We start from the raw sequence: 16,818 nt of genomic DNA on the forward strand, positions 1-16,818 counted from the left end.
TTTTATTTATTTATTTGACAGAGATCACAAGTAGGCAGAGAGGCAGGCAGAGAGAGAGAGAAAGGGGGAAGTAGGCTCCCCGCTGAGCAGAGAGCTCAATGCCAGGACCCTGGGATCATGACTGAGCTGAAGGCAGAGGCTTTAACCCACTGAGCCACCCAGGCACCCCGAGTTTTGGTTTTCAAATGAAAAACAACACTACAAATTTTTTTTCTGCAAGTTACTTAGAATTAAATTGGATCTTCCAGGAAGACTACTTTGGATGGGGATGGGGAGGGTAAACTGTATTGCATTACTGGCCAATTCCTGATTTCCTATCACTTAAAATTCCTAGGTCTTTGTTATATAAAGCATCACTAAGACATCTCTCTGAATTTGAAAATTAAGGGCAAGGCTATAGATTTATTTCTGTAAAATAACCTTTTATTTTTGTTTCTTATTCTGAATATACTTTTTTTTTTTTTAAGATTTCATTTATTTATTCATGAGAGACAGAACGAGAGGCCTCTAGAGGCAGAGGCAGTGGGAGAAGCAGGCTCTCTACACCAGGACTCGATCCCATGGGATCATGACCTGAGCTAAAGGCAGATGCTTAACCACTCAGGTGCCCCTGAATATACTTTAAACATATTTTGGAATCTTTATTCACTGTGTAACATATTAGCTACATTTCTGAAATATTTCATGTATAAAATTATTAAACATACCTTGAATGTAAGGGTTTAATAACATTAAAATACTTGGAAGCATAGGTTTAGGAGACAAAGACATCTCTGATGTATTTTTGCTTCAACGTGGATAACCTCTTGACATAGTTAATCATATATAAAACCAATTAAGTTTACTATTTTCATCTATATTTCTCTACCTTAACCAGAAAGAAACCATGAGAGTACCTAACAAATTACTTTAAACTTACACTTATGGCGTTTTAAAGTTTTTCTTTACTGCAGAAACAAAGTCAGTTTTGACTTATACATAGTAAATTCCCTTTTAAAGAGTAAAAGTCACTTTTCCAATTGTTTATAAACCAGATGTTCTAGGAATTTTTTTTTTTTTTTGACAGACAGAGATCACAAGTAGGTAGAGAAGCAGGCAGAGAGAGAGAGAGAGAGAGGAGGAAGCAGGTTCTCCGCTGCACGGAGAGCCCGATGTGGGGCTCGATCCCAGGACCCTGGGATCATGACCTGAACTAAAGGCAGAGGCTTTAACCCACTGAGCCACTCAGGCGCCCCTGTTCTAGGAATTTTTAATGAAGCATCATCAAAGTCACTGGTTCTTTTTTCAGATATCTAAACATTATTACTTAAGAGCTATGTTTTACCCACCTCAAAGTCTTCAGTATCTCTTATTTTCTAAAATCCTTTAAAGACAATAATATTCTTGTATTCCTGTATTTTGCAAATTATTTTATTATCTAGAAATATGCATTTGCTTTGAAGTTAGAAATTTAACCAAGGCTCTGTTATTTTTGCCTGTTTTGTATATCACTGCTTTATATGTTTGTTTTACATTTTATTCCAGTCTAGAAGAATGTCTGCCAAGTGAGGAAAAAAAAAATGTAAACAAAATCAAAGTAGAGATCTGCACTCTACTTGTTGTATTTGAGCTCCACAATGTGAGTCTATCTTGTCTCTGAAACAGCACAGAGATTCTTTTGTTATATTTTATTTTCTAAAGCTTTATTTAGTTCATTCTGGCCATTTTTGCTTCCCCGTTTTACTTTTTTCATCATAAACAAGCTTTCTTATTTTTATGTCCTATATGTCTCAATATTTGAAAAAGCATGCAAAAAAAGCTAGTAATTCGTGATTCTAATGGATTATGACTGTAGCTTCTGCTAAATGAAAACATAACACTTACTATCTTTCCCTATAACAAAAGCACATTACATTGATAACTCAGTTTAACCTAAACCCAAACAGAAACTCCCAATTCTGTTTCTTCTATTTTTTATGCTTTGATATTGACACTTCATACAAAGGCAGGACAAAACATTTGCGTTCCCAACTTTTTTTTTTTTAAGATTTTATTTATTTATTTGACAGATAGAGATCAAAAGTAGACAGAGAGGCAGACAGAGAAAGAGGAGGAAGTAGGCTCCCTGCTGAGCAGAGAGCCCGATGCGGGGCTTGATGCGGGGCTCGATCCCAGGACCCTGGGATCATTACCCGAGCCGAAGGCAGAGGCTTTAACCCACTCAGCCACCCAGGCGCCTGCGTTCCCAACTTTTTAATATTCTTTCACCACCTTTCTATTCATTTTTCTTAATGATCTTCATTAACATTATAGAAAAAAAAATTTTTTTTCAATTGTTAATTTCTTCTTGCTTTCAGTTTTCTGATATCTATAGCCAGATTATGATGGTGTTTCTTAATTTTACTGAATAAAAGTAATGTCCAACTTTGAAGTAATTCTATTTGCCTTCCTGACCCACGTAGAGTTCTAGATTTAACATAACCTTTTCTGCCTACTCCTGTTACAGTCTAACTCCTGAGAACAGAAAACTGAAACAAGAAACAATATCTTTTTAAAAATAAACAGCTGGCTTTTCTTTTTAGCCCTCATATCCTTGATTAAGATTACACTAGTCTGAATTTGCCAATGGAAAATGCTGTCTAAGCTGCAAAATACCTGAGAATAGCTGTTTAGTAACCTAAATTAGTTAACATAACTTTTTAAAAGTTCCTTTTTTCATTTTGAAATTTCTCTCCTCTTGAAAAAATGTAAACATATATTTTAAACCATAACTTGAGGTCTTGATGTAGGAAGTTAAGGCTGTAGTTTTTCATAAGACATAAATCCCCACATTATCAAACTTTAGTGAGATAATTACATATATTCTTCATGTTGGATAATATTTCATCTGCACAATTAACAAGAACTAGCTGGAGTTAAGAATCAAAAATAACCCATGGTAAAATACCAATATGAAAAAGATTTCTAAAACCTAAGAAGCAGGTCTGATTAACATCACTTATTTTCTGTTACTTAAAATATAATGTAAGAAAAGAAAATATTACCTATTTCTAACAAAACTGTGTGGACAGAGAAAGAATGTTAGAATGAAGAGTCCTTAGACAACAATAAGACCCCTAAGTATTACAGAATATAAAACTGATTAAGAATTCAATTAAAGTAGAAAACAAAATTACTTAAAAACAAGAGCACAGAAGTTGTGCTTAAAAAAAAAAAAAAAAAAAAAGGCTTAAAGGGAAGGGGGATGAGAAAGGTGAGAAAAAGCACTACCGACTCCTTACCCATTGTTGTTGGTGCTGGAGCTTCCTGATGGTATTTTCAGCTTGCTCCAGTTTAGCACTGGCCTCATCACTCTGCTGTTTGATGGTGGCCAACTCCCGTTTTATGAGGTAGTTTTCCTCAGCCTCCTGGGCTCTTGTCACTTGTCCCTTAGGACATAATTTGTGTGTGTGTAAAGCAATTTAGGATAGATTCAAGAAAGACTGCCTTTGTGAGGTTTAGTTATTTACTGTGATATGTTAAAAAAAAAAAAAAAACCCTCAGAGAACAGAACAACCTAAGTAATTATTAACCAGCAGCTCATTATTGCTCCAGCAAATTTTGGGAAGCTAAATTTAAAAAATTACCTGATAATCTTAAGAACAATTCTTCGTTCAGTCAATAAAAATTCAATTCATGCAATATTACTGAGTTGTACATGCAGGACTAAAATTTTCAATGTACAGTAGTTAATTTCGCAGAATCCACTGATTGACATTTTGGAATAAATACTTTAAGGTTAGCTTTAAAACGTGCAAAAGGTGTTTAATAAACCAAGATAACACACTGTTATCAAAAATTAAGTTTACACACATATATACCAGCCCAAAAAATTATTTCTAGGAAAATGCATGTAAAAATCATGCATTAAAATGTGAATTTCTAGGTTTAGGACTTTCCTTAGAAGTAAAGTTAGAGAAAATGCTAAAAAAACAAAAACAAAAACAAAACAAAACAAAAACTATACCTGTATCAATCTATCTGCCAAGGAAGCACTTTCCTACAAAAGGAAAAATTCAGATAGAAATTTAAGAGAAAGAAATAAAATAAAGGTGCACAAAATTAGGAATAAGAAGAAACAAAGCATACCCAAATTCCATCTACTTTTCATTGTAATTAAGATAGATATTTAGATTTGATTTTAAGGCTATTTACTGTGTTTATTATTCTTAACCTTTAAGAAAAATGTATCAAAATAAGGATAGACTACAGAAAATCATATGCTTCTAGAAGACCAAACACAAATTCCAAGATGTTTTTCATCATTGAGACAAGCAAATAGCTTCTTTTTAAAGCATACTTTTAAGTCTTCATGTTTGGAATCAGCCATATTGTCAAACAACTTATAGGAAAGGGAGAAGGAATTTGAGTAAGCAATTCCACTTATAAAGTGTGACAGCAATTTGTACAACAGCAACTTCCAAAGAAGCGAAGCAAGGAAAATATGACAAATGAAAATAATGAGCTCAACATAATAAACTATAGCAATAACTCAATAATTAAACATTTTGGTTACAGGATTTAACTAATACATAAGTATTTATAGAATTCGAAGCGCTACAGGACAGACCTAGGCTATGTAAGCCTGTAGAAAGGTACTTAATTTTCTAGAAGTAAAATCCAAACTTAACACTTTCCTACAACACCTTTATCTTTCTGACGGTTCAGTGAAATAAAAACATTTTCTCTGTGAAAATAGCTCATTCCAAAGATAAAAGACTACCTAAGAAGACAGATATTATAAATTGAATATTGAGTGGAAAAAACAATATGCAATTAGAACAACTTAACTAAAATAAGCTCAACGTTTTTAGAGTCACCAAAAGAGTAAAATTATTCTCAAAGCAACTCTAATAAGATGAAGGAAATACAGGAAAACTATTTTTGACTTAATATAATGTACCTGAAATTATTATACAACCAAAAGACATGAAATAAACATCCTATCCTTGTGTGTGGTGTGATGCTTTCAAACAAAAGACAAATAACCAAACTATCCATATCTTCATGTTTTCTCTCTTGGATATTGATCTGTAGATTTTCAAGGAAGATTTTAACCATATCATTTATTAACCTACTTACTCTCATCTTTTGTTTAAAAAAAAAAAAAAGCCCTTCCAAACGCCAAAAGACTTTGTGAATTCAGGTTTTTCTTTTAATAAACCAAAACTCTTAGACTATACTTTTATTACTCTGTATTTTCTTATAGCATCAGAACAAGACTATAATAGACATTACATCAAAAGCACAATATTAAAAATAATGCAAAACTTTCCACATTTGCCCAGTTATTTATTTTATATGAAACAGAAAGGAAGAAAGAGGTAATAAGTAGTATCAAAAAAAGTCTGAGAACCAAATGTTTAATTTAATTTTAATTGAAAATCAACACTATGGTGAATTTATATATGAGAAATCAGTCAGTCATTCTGACTAAACTAAAAGGAATCCTAGGCCTTAAAGGAATCACTGACACATTTAATACATGGCTAGAAAGTCAGGGTAACATTTGAAAGTCATTTTTAAAATACTATATAGAATGAATTCTCAATTAGGTTACCTCTAAAGAATGTACTTTTTAGAGATTATATGTAAAGAAAACAAATCAATATGTTACTCTAACAATAACCTTAATTAAAACTTTAACCTTAAAGCTCAAGGACTCATAGTGATCAATTTTTATTAATGACAAGTTATTTAGTTAAGTAGTAAGCTAGGCAAGCTAAGCAGTTAATATCACAACTTTGGAGACGTGATAGATTTCTTGTAACTTTATTCAAATAAATAGAAAAAAGTACTGTGCATTCAACAGAAACTTGCATAAGTAGTTATTTACTTACTTTTTCTAATGTTTCAATGCGCTGTTTTAAAAGTCTATTTTCTGTGCGTAACCTCTGCAAAAAAAAAAAAAAAAGAAAAGAAAAAAAAAGAAACAACAAAAAAAGAGGTTTGTTTGCAAGCATTCCTAAGGAAAAGATACTTAAATCGTAATTCTTAAATATACCACCTTTTATAAATAGGAAAGCTAAGGAATGGTTGGTTACATTATTGTCTGTCAAACTCCTATAGGCTCAGAGTAGGAAATATATAGTAAAGGAAATGAAACTTATCAGTCCAGCTGTGAATGAATTTTAGATATATGCTACAGTACATGTAGAAATAACCCCTTTCTTTAAAGTACCTACCATGACTCATAATCAACATTTTATCTGACTTAACATCCCCATTAGATAGAAAAGACTCTAACTCATTTACCTCCTACAGATACTATCTACACGAACAGTACTCAAATGTTTAATAAATAAGAAATCTGAAAAATGCAGCTCATAGGATATTCAGAACTAGACCAGCCTTCATCTATGCCTTATATATGCAAAGCTACAAAATTCCTTACATTCTGAAAATAAAAAGATTGAGTTGTTTTCATTGAATTAATTATTTATAAGTTGTTGTGACCTTAAAAAAAAAATGGAGGCACCTTGCTGACTCAGTCGGTAGAGTAGGGGACTTAATCTCAAGGTCATGAGATCAAAGCTCCATGTTGGACATGGAGCCTACTCAAAAAGAGAGTAAAAATTTTTTTAAAAATACCAAACTTAAAAAAATGAACAGTTCTGATTACTAGTATTTTCTTATAGTTCAAAAAGCAAAACCAGATTTGGGGTATCTGGGTAGCGCAGTTGGTTAAGAGACTGACTCTTGGTTTCAGCTCAGGACCTGATCTCAGGGTCCTGAGATCAAACACCGTGTTAGGCTCTGCACTCAGCACAGAGTCTGCTTAAGACTCTCTTCTTCCTCTCCCCTTTCCCCTCTTCCCACACACTCTCTCTCTCAAATACAATAAATCTTTAAATGACAAAAGGAAAGTAAAACCAGATTAAAAAAAAAATCTTCACCTAACCATTCAATATCTGACTCCCAAACCCTATCAAATTACTATTAAGTATTAAAACTAAAACACTCTACATAAAAAGTCATCTTCTTGCATATTCCATTAACATTTTCATATAAATCCTGATATAACTTCATTTTAGAATCCTTGGAGTTACTTCTCCATTTTGCCATCATTGAAATTTCAAATTTCCCTTACCTTTTGTACAAATTTACCCCAGAACTTAATCCAGCCTTCTTCCAACCCTACCATCCTCTAAATTCCTGCTTTTAAAAATGTTTTCATCGAGGGCCCCTGGGTGGCTCAGTTGGTTAAGTGACTGCCTTCAACTCAGGTCATGATCCTAGACCCAGGATGGAGTCCCTCGTCGGGCTCCCTGCTCAGCAGGGAGTTTGCTTCTCCCACTTACCCTCCCCCCTCTCCTGCTCTCTCATGCTCTCTCTCAAAGAAATAAAATCTTAAAAATCATAAATTTAACACAGAGTTCTTTTTGTCTCTCCCCTTCATTCATCCTTCTTAAATGCCTTTATGCCAAGTTTTTCAGTGATAATTTATTAGGTTCTATCCTATTTCCCAGATGTTTTTATTCCTATTTTAAGTGGAATTTCTTTTTCTAAGATATATTTTTAAGTTAAATTTATTTATTTTTTAAGATTTTATTTATTTATTACAGTGAGAGAGAGAGCACAAGCTGGGGGAGTGGCAGGCAGAGGGAAAGGGAGAGGGAGAAGCAGGCTTCTTGCAGAGCAGAGGGAACCTGATGTGGGGCTCAGTCCTAGGACCCTGGGGGGTCATCATTGGACCCTGAGATCATGACCTGAGCTGAAGACAGTCGCTTAACCAACTGACACTCAGGCACCCTTTTTCTAAGATATTTTGATACATAGGAAAATTGATGACTAAAATCTATCATTTGATTGAATTCTCATTAACTTTTGACTATCTTTTTAATTACATTTGCCAGAGTAAATGAAGAGTGTTTTCTAAACTTTAAAGTGAAAACCATAAAGAGGAAGACAGATACATATTTAAAAAAAAAAAAGAGGGAGAGACTTTTGACCTATCTAATTAGAAAAGAGAAAAAAAAATTAGAAAAGAGAAAATGAAGAGCGAGAGCAAAAATGAAATACCTAATATAAGCAAGGTGTTAGTGGAATGGAAACTCGCTGCCAAAAAGAACATACCCTGGAAATACTCTTTAGGAAATTTACTGAAAAATACTAATATCCTCTAATTCAATAATTCTACTCTTCACAACTGGCTAAGAAAACATAAGGTGCCAATAACTTTATATACAAACATGCTAACTATACGTGCTATTTTTAATGGCAAAAAATGATTTAAAAAAAAAAAAACAAAACAGAATATCCCCAAATGGGGAAATTTCAGTTTCTAACAACTCACTTTATTCTTGCCGTTTTATTCTTATTCATTTTATGAAATAACCCAAAGTCAATAATCTTCCTCATTGAGACAATCCATTGATCCTACCAACTTTCCATTGCCCCTCACTCTGATGTGCTCTCTTCCCTCTTTATAAAATTTAATTTCCTATCATTACAGATGTTCCATTTCTTTTATCCTCCCCTCTGCCCTCTCTTCCTTAGGAGATAGCATACTTGCCTGATAAAACCACCACTCTGGGTTAACATACTGACAACTCTGTGTCTGCGCCTATGTTGGTAAATATAATTGAAGGAAAATAAAACAATGAAGTTTGTTTAAATTAATTCAGTTTAATTAAATTCAGTTGGACTACTAATGTGCCCTAGCAGCAATAATGTGTTTTCTTAGACCATGCCTTCTCTCACCCTCTCAGACCCCTAATTCATACTTGTTCCTCTTTATTCAAATCAGGATCCCTTCACCCCACTGTCACTCTCAAATCACAATCTTGTTTCCGATTCCACTGAAAGAACCAAAGCAGTAAGAACAAAACTTTGCAAGCTCCCACAACTACATCCTACCTCTTACCTACATTTTTCCCATTTATTTTAGGTTCTCTCTTGTTCTTATGGATTAACTATACACACTAGGAGACCTCATCTCCTACTATGGGGTAAATCAAAACCGTGCTGACCCTAGCAATTACCCCCTGCCATTCACACACCACCAGTTTTTCCTACATGGTTATCACCATGAAAACGTTGCTATTTTTCCCATCTTAATGAAAAGTAAAGAAAAATCAAAATCCCCTTAACATCATGACCCTTTCTAAGGTACTGTTCCATTTCTCTCTTCTCTATAGCAAATTCCCTGAAAGATATCTATACTCCCTATCTCCATTTTTTTCTAGTTTCAATCAAGTTTTAGTTCCCACTATTTCTCTGCTCTTTTCCAGCTTACCTCCACGCTGACAAATTCAATGATTATTTCTCCATCCTCAACTCACAAGAATACTCTTTAGCACTGACAGAAAAATCCTTCTCTTTCTAAAACTCTCTTTTCTCGTGCCTTTAGGACACTTAGACTTCGTGTTCTCCTGCTTTGCTCTCATCTTTCTAACTTAAATGTTGGCTTATGATCAGGCTCAATTCTTTGAACTCTCTTCTCTCATCTACACTCATTCCCCCAAGTAATGTCATCCACTCTAAGGCTTTTACTATCATCATTCTGCCAATAACTTCCAAATTTATATTTTGAGCCTGCCCTATCTTAAATTCAACTCAGAATATTCAAGAAGCTACTCTGAATATCTCCTTGGCATCTGATTCTTAAATTATCTCAAACTAGGCTCTTAATACTCCTTCCCAAAGCAGAACCTCCTGCAGACTCCCCCATCTCAGGTACTGAGAACTCCGACTGTCCCCTACTAAAGCCAAAATGCTTAATTCTTATTTCTCTCATACCTCCACAATCAACTTGTCAGCTTTATCTTTAAAGTCTACTCAGAATCCAATCACTTCTAACCACCTCAGTCCAAGCCACCATCATCTGTTGCCTGTAGTACTTCATCAGCCTTCCTGTCCCCTGCAATCTACTCTCAACATACCTTCTCCTCCATTGAAAACCCAAATGGCTTTCTAGGTTCAAAGTCAACATCTTCACATGTTCAACAACAGCCAACTCCTGTTACTTTCCTGATCATGTATACTGTCCCATCTACAATGGTTTCCTTACTATTTCTCCCTGGGCACATTCTTAACTGTCCATCAGGCACATTCCTAATCTCTGTCCAGATATCTATTTATCTAGCTCGCTCACTTCCTTCAGCTATTTATTCAAAAGTAATCCAGTCAACTTCTCTAAATTTTCAATCCAAACACCACCATTTTACTCTCCCTTCCCAGATGTATTCTTTTCTCTGTTTAACACTTAACCTCATCAAAATATTATATATTTTACTTTTCTGTTTATTGTCTGATTCCCATACTAGAATGTAAGCTCCATGAGGGCAGAAACTGGTCTATTTCAGCAAAATGTTTCAAGTGCCTAGAATAGTGTTTGGACATATAGTAGGTTCTACAAATACCTAAAATGGATGACTTGAATAAATTACGTTACTGTATCACCCCCATTGGATATTATTATACAGCCATTCTTTTTTTATTGAAAGTTTATGATGCCACAGAAAAATTGGCATCTGAATCTTTCTTACATCACAATATATTAAGTCTTTTTTGGAAAGCAGCACAGTGTATATATACATTGAAGAATATGTATGGGTCTTAGAAAAACATAAATCAGATTTCAAATCCTTGACTTTCACCATTTTCTAGCAATGTGACCACTAGCATATTTTTTGAGCTTTTTGAAGAAAGAACCCTCTCATAAGGTTATTAAAAGCATAAAAGTAGATGATACATGTAAATGACCCCTTACATATTAAGTGTTAAATAAATGTGTCAGTACTAACACTTCATACTGATTGTTAAATGTAACACCTGGATGACTCATATAACATTTCTCATGTTTTCCTTTTTTACACCAGGCAGTGAATACACAAGTGTTTTTATTTTATTCTCTCTTTTTCAGCATATCTGGAACACTTCATAATTTTTAAATTAAAAAAAAAAATTGAACTTCTGACTAAAAACCAGTCAGAATCTCTAACTGTTCCCATTTGCAGGGCTTAAATCTCTGCATCCCAAAGCACAAAATTTAAATAATGAATGTTAGATTATCAGCTCAACTGTCAGTCTTAAATAGAATGGGGGAATAAAGGTTTTCTTTAAAGATTTGTGAGGTACCCTAATATAAACTAGAATTTTAATTTTTCTTACCTCCTCCCCCTCACCTGAAAGATCAATAGATTGGAAAAGGATACTGAGAAAGCTGCTTCTATTAATAAAAAATTTCACACAATAAAATGTAAGATTCTCCATATAAAACAATTACTATCAAAATCTTTCTGTAACACTTTCAGAAAAGGGTTGGAAAATACTTAAAAGTTACACCTTCATCACAGAGCCTCCAGATAGAATTCTTAGACAAAAAGGTCCACAACCCAAACGTCTTAGAATTTTAAGTGTAAAAAAAAAAAAAAAAAAAGGAAACTTTATCAATGGCAGATTTTTTACTTCCACACCAAAACATCAAATAATTTGTTAATCATACCATTTGCCTGTATAAAAAACAGTTTAAGATTATCTCTCTGAAGGCTCTGAGGAGGACTAAGGCAAGAAAGCATTAGTTTAAGAGAGCTCATCCCCTTGTTTTTATAAGGGACCCTAGAAAGAAGGGAAGAGAGTGTGACTAAGGAAGTGGCATTTCCCATTTTAGAGAAAGCCTTCAATAATACATAGCTAACTATCTGTAATGCAGTGGTCATCTGATTATGACTGAGATGAGCTGCCAGGTCCGAGTCAAAAATCAGACATACGCAAGCTTATATAAAGTAAAAAAAAGAAAGTGCAGTCCCACAAAAATGGTCATGGCTTTGCCCTTTTTTAGGTGGCAGAAGGAATAAAGAAGGAGATGAAAATGGTTTGAGAATAAGAAAAAACTATGTGGAAACAAAATTTTGTAAAAATAACAAACTACCTTTGAGATCAGATTTTATTTACCCAATGTGATACTAACTTTTTGAACTTTCATTCTCCCCCACCCCCCAGTTTCATTTCTATGAACACTTTGTGCCATCTGTTTTTTCCCAAGACACATGGAGCTAGCATTCAGAAGGATTCTGTGAGGTATATTAACCATAAATTTCTCCCAAAACTGAAGTTTGAGAAAAACTGCAAATACAAGCTAAATTGTGCTAAAGATCTTTCTGAAAAGGCCTCTTGGTATTCCTACTCTTCGTGTGATTTAATTTTAGAAGAAACTTCTTTAAGAGCAAAGATTGTTCACAGAACTGTGTGTTTTGTTTTGTTTTTTTACAATGACATAGCATGGTGACATGAACAGGATGGCTTCCCATCCTCAGATTCTTGATTTGCAGTTCCGAATATTCGTGGTATGCGATAACCCATACTCTCTCCCCACTCATCAGGATGACGTACTTTTCTACTTTCAGTAGGTTGAAGTGGAGGGTATGATTTAATGTTACTCTTACTCATGATACCTAAAAGAAAAGCAAATAGTAGAGCAGCAGTTGGGTGACATAATTTTTAAAAAGAAGGGACAAATATCCACAAGGGTCTTTTCTTTCTCTCTGAAAAATGTAGAAGTATCTATTTCCATTTAATAGGGAATACTGATAGAAATGAAAATAAAACATCTAGAAAAGGGAAATAGATGAGAGAAAGGTCACACAGAAACAAAGAAGAGGTTTCTCTGAGGAGGCTTGAGGCTTTTGAGAAGAACCATGGCAAGAAAGAATACCAATTTCATAAAACTCATTCCCTTACTTGTAAAAAGGGCCCGTAGATGTGAGTAGTGAAGAGGTACTTTATAGCAAAAGTGATTAAGTCACGGCTAAATAATCATAAGTAAGGTGGTCATCTAATGTCTTTCCAGGTTCAAGTCAAAACTCAGACACATCCAAATGTAGAGTTTAAAAAAAAAAGGGGGAGAGTCACTCAAAACTTGTTCCTTTATGTTTTTTGTAGGGTTTTGTTTTTGTTTTTTTTTTGGAAGGGGGAGATTACAGACAAAGAGATAAGAATTAGGATCAGCGAGTCACTGAGTTTCTTCACTAACTCCTGCTTCTACTCATTATCTCCATCCTGAAATGTCAACATAAAACCTATAGAACTTTCCTTAACTTCCAGCTGAATAATGCCAAAGATCCTCAACTTAAGAACTTCTGACTTACAGGGGGTACAAATAAAAATTTTAAGGTATACACAGGAATTTATATATCCCTCACAATTGGCAATATGCCTGGTTCCTATAGAGAGTTCAAAAGTATAACCTTTGCTTAGAGATTAGAAAATTGAATTAGTCCAAGTTTCCTGAAGCTCTAAGGCAGCCGTAATTAGTTCTGGTGCAATGATTTGCTCTATTTGGTGTACCTCAGACTACACTGCTGCTAGTCTATGTACATTATAGATAGACTTCTCCATATTTTTAAAAGCATGCTTAAATGAAGTGGTCATTATCTTCCCCACAGCAGTATTTTCTCTTGACGACCCACCAACAAATCTAGAAACAGCTGTTCTCACACTAGAATGAAAACCACTTGTTGCATTATTCTGGATTTTGAAGTGTCTATTTTTAACTATAACATAGTGGGATGATAAATTCATCAGTAAGTAATGACAAACATCGCTGTTAAATGTGTTACAGGAAATAGATATATCAACATAACCAAATGACTGACTTTAATAAGTTTATGTTTGGCACTTTAAAAAAGTCCTGAGATGCTTACTTTAATTTCAACTTGCTCTTCCATTTCTTTAGTTTTTATTGTAGTGTATTCCTTTTCAAGCCTAAGAAGGAAAAAGAAATTAACAATATGTTTTTATTTAGTTACTAAATTATAAAATTTTAACCTATTTATTAACACAAAATATAATTCCAGTAGGTACCCACAACTTATAAATTGAGATACTTGATATTAGAAAAATAATCTGAATAATTACATGGATTCTTACCTAAAAAACTATTTCACAAATAACAAAAATGAAAACCACACACAAATAAACTTTAGAAAGTGAAATATATAAGGCATTTAAGAACTGAGTATACAGATTCTATTTAGCCCTAAACTTATAAAAAGAACTATCATTCTTCCTCAGATTAAAATACAATGGTTAAAATCCACTTTAACTAAAAAAAAAAAAAAAAGTACTAAAAATGGTATTAAAGTTATAATGGGGAAAGAGGAACAATTCTTTTTTAAATATTTTATTTATGAAAAAAAAAAAAAAGATTTTATTTATGTATTTGAGACAGTGAAACAGAACAAGTAGGAGGAGCAGCATAGGGAGAGGGAGAAGCAGGCTTCCCAATGAGCAGGGAGCTTAATGTGGGGCTTAATCCCAGGACCCTGAAATCATGACCTGAGCCAAAGGCAGACATTTAACTGACTGAGCCACCTGGGTGTCCCGGAACAGCTCTTTCCAATAAAAGGATTCCTGAACACAGAAAGAGTGAGGAAATAAAAAATCACCATGAAAAAATAGTAATAATAAAAATAAATTAAATAAATTAAAAATCACCATTAGAATTCTCCCAGAAGCAAGAAAACCCCCACAGGCAAGGAAAACCAGTGGAAGCTAAAATTAGTAGGTAAAAAGTGTAAGCACAGTCTTAAAGTATCTCTCAAAAGATTTAGATATTACCAAGGGAAAAACAGTAGATTTGTACTACAGTATCTTGACAGCACCTGAGTTAACTGATCAAGGTTAATACTACTAATAATACATGTTGATATCAAGCACCCCTTGTTAAGATGTACTGAGAAGGGCACCTCACCTCCATGATATCCTTCCCAAGAACATATATCCTCAATCTAATCAAAAGAAATCATCAAACTCAAATCAGCAAACCCACTGACAGGCTCACTTCAGAAATATCAAGGTCATGAAAGATAAAACTAAAGAACTGAAGAACTGTCACTAACTATAGAAGAGTAAGAAATGACAAATGCAATGTACTACATTTATACTACTGTAAGTATAAAATTATCTTTACAAAAATTTATAGGCCATAGAAAAGTTATTCCCACCAAGTTATTTTTAGATCTTACTCTGGGCCAAAAATGTTAATAACAAGTTTAACTACTCCTAATACTAAAAACCTAGGCCCCCAAAACTTAGAGCTGTCAAAAATCAAATTCTCCCTCAAAGGAGAAAAACCTATTATTTACCATATATAAAATTTAACTCACAATAACTTTTTTTACTGTGATAAAATACACATAGCAAATTTTACCATCATAACCATTTTTAGCTACACAGTTCAGTGGTATTAAATACATTTATAATGTTGTACAGCCATCACCATCATGTGCATTGTTTTGTTCTTTTTATCAACTGAAATTCTATACCCTTAAATAAGAAAACCCATTCCTCTCACCAGGTCCTGGCAACAACCATTTTACATTCTGTCTCTATAATTCTGACATTAAGTATATCATATATATGGAATCACACAGTATTTGTACCATTGTGAGGAGCTTATTTTACCCAGCTTAAAGTCCCCCGGGTTCATCTATATTATACCTATGTTGAGCATCTTTTTATGTACTTATTGTCATTTGTATTTCTTCTTTGGAGAAATGTCTATTCAAGTCCTTTGCCAATTTTTGAATCCACTTGTGTTTTTTGCTGCTGAGTTTTAGGAGTTCTCAGTACACTGTGAATATTAATCATTTATCCAATATATGCTTTGCAAGTATCTTCTCCCACTTTGAGAGTGTCTTTGGATGTGCAAAATTTTTAAATTTTCACAAAGTTCAATTTGTCTATTTTGTATTTTGTTACTTAAACCTTTAGTGTCAAATCCAAAAAGTCATTGTCAAATCTAATTCCAAGCTTTTTGTCCAATGTTTTCATCTAAGAGTTTTACTGTTTTAGTTCTTACATTTAAATGTTTGATCCATTCTGACTTATATTGTGCATATGATATTAAAAAGGGTCCAACTTTGTTTTTCTGCATGTGACTATCCAGTTTTCCCAGCATCATTTGTTGAAAAGACAGACCTTTCCCTACTGAATGGTCTTAGCACCCGTCAAAAATCATCTTGGGAGATTTCTTGGGAGTGCTATTCTCTTCCATTGGTCTAGATGTCTATCTTTATTCTAGTACCCTGTTTTGATTATGATAGCTTTATAGTAAGCTTGGAAATCAGGAAGTATGAGTTCTCCAGGTTTTTGGTTCTTTTTCAAGATGGTTTTAACTATTTGGGTCCTTTCACTTTACTAATGAAGTTTAGGATGGAGTTTTCTATTTTTGCAAAAAATATCATTTTAAGAGAGACTTCAGTTCACTCCATAGATCATATTGGGTAATACTGACGTGTTAACAATATTACATTGTCTTCCAATCAATGAACATAGAACATGCTTTTATTTATGTCTTAATATCTTTCAGAAATGTCTGCAGTTTTCATTGTATACATCTTTCACTTCCTTGGTTAATTATCCGTATTTTATTCTTTTTGATGCTATTGTAAATGGAATAGTTTTCTTAATTCCTTCTATGTTATTCATTGTTAAGGTATAGAAATGCAACTAACTTTTTGTGGGTTGACTTTGTAACCTACTATTTTGCTGCATTCATTAGCTGTTTTTTGTAGAAGGGTTTTTCTACATAAAAGATCATGTTGTCTGTCAACTGAGATAATCTTAATTTTTCTTTTCCAATTTGGATTTTTATTTCTTTTCCTCTTTATTTCTTTTGCTAATTCCAGTACTATGTTGAACAGAAATGGCAATATCAAGGATCCTTGCCTTGTTTCTGACCTTAGAGGGAAAGTTTTTAGTCTTTCACCATTGAGTAAAATGCTCACTGTGCGTTTTTCATATATGGATGGCTTTTATTATGTTGAGGTAAGTTGCCTTCTTTTCCTTCTCTGT

At 33.6% G+C, this 16,818-nt stretch overlaps 1 protein-coding gene across 10 annotated transcripts in view; it reads right to left on the reverse strand.

Moving 5' to 3' along the window:
• EVI5 (ecotropic viral integration site 5) overlaps positions 1-16,818 on the reverse strand; it is a 188,264-nt gene that overhangs the window by 96,907 nt on the left and 74,539 nt on the right. For 7 of the 10 annotated variants that reach the window (XM_032867132.1, XM_032867133.1, XM_032867140.1 and 4 more), the window contains 4 exons: positions 13,665-13,725; positions 5,859-5,912; positions 3,986-4,018; positions 3,261-3,407 (listed from right to left, as the gene is read on the reverse strand). In XM_032867132.1, the coding sequence (XP_032723023.1) occupies positions 3,261-3,407; positions 3,986-4,018; positions 5,859-5,912; positions 13,665-13,725 (295 nt within the window). The remainder of the gene's footprint in view (positions 1-3,260; positions 3,408-3,985; positions 4,019-5,858; positions 5,913-13,664; positions 13,726-16,818) is intronic. The other 3 variants (XM_032867137.1, XM_032867141.1, XM_032867136.1) reach the window with 2 other exon arrangements.

Source organism: Lontra canadensis, unplaced genomic scaffold, assembly GCF_010015895.1.
Source record: "Lontra canadensis isolate GAN:19392208 unplaced genomic scaffold, GSC_riverotter_1.0 scaffold33, whole genome shotgun sequence".
Classification (NCBI taxonomy): domain Eukaryota; kingdom Metazoa; phylum Chordata; class Mammalia; order Carnivora; family Mustelidae; genus Lontra; species Lontra canadensis.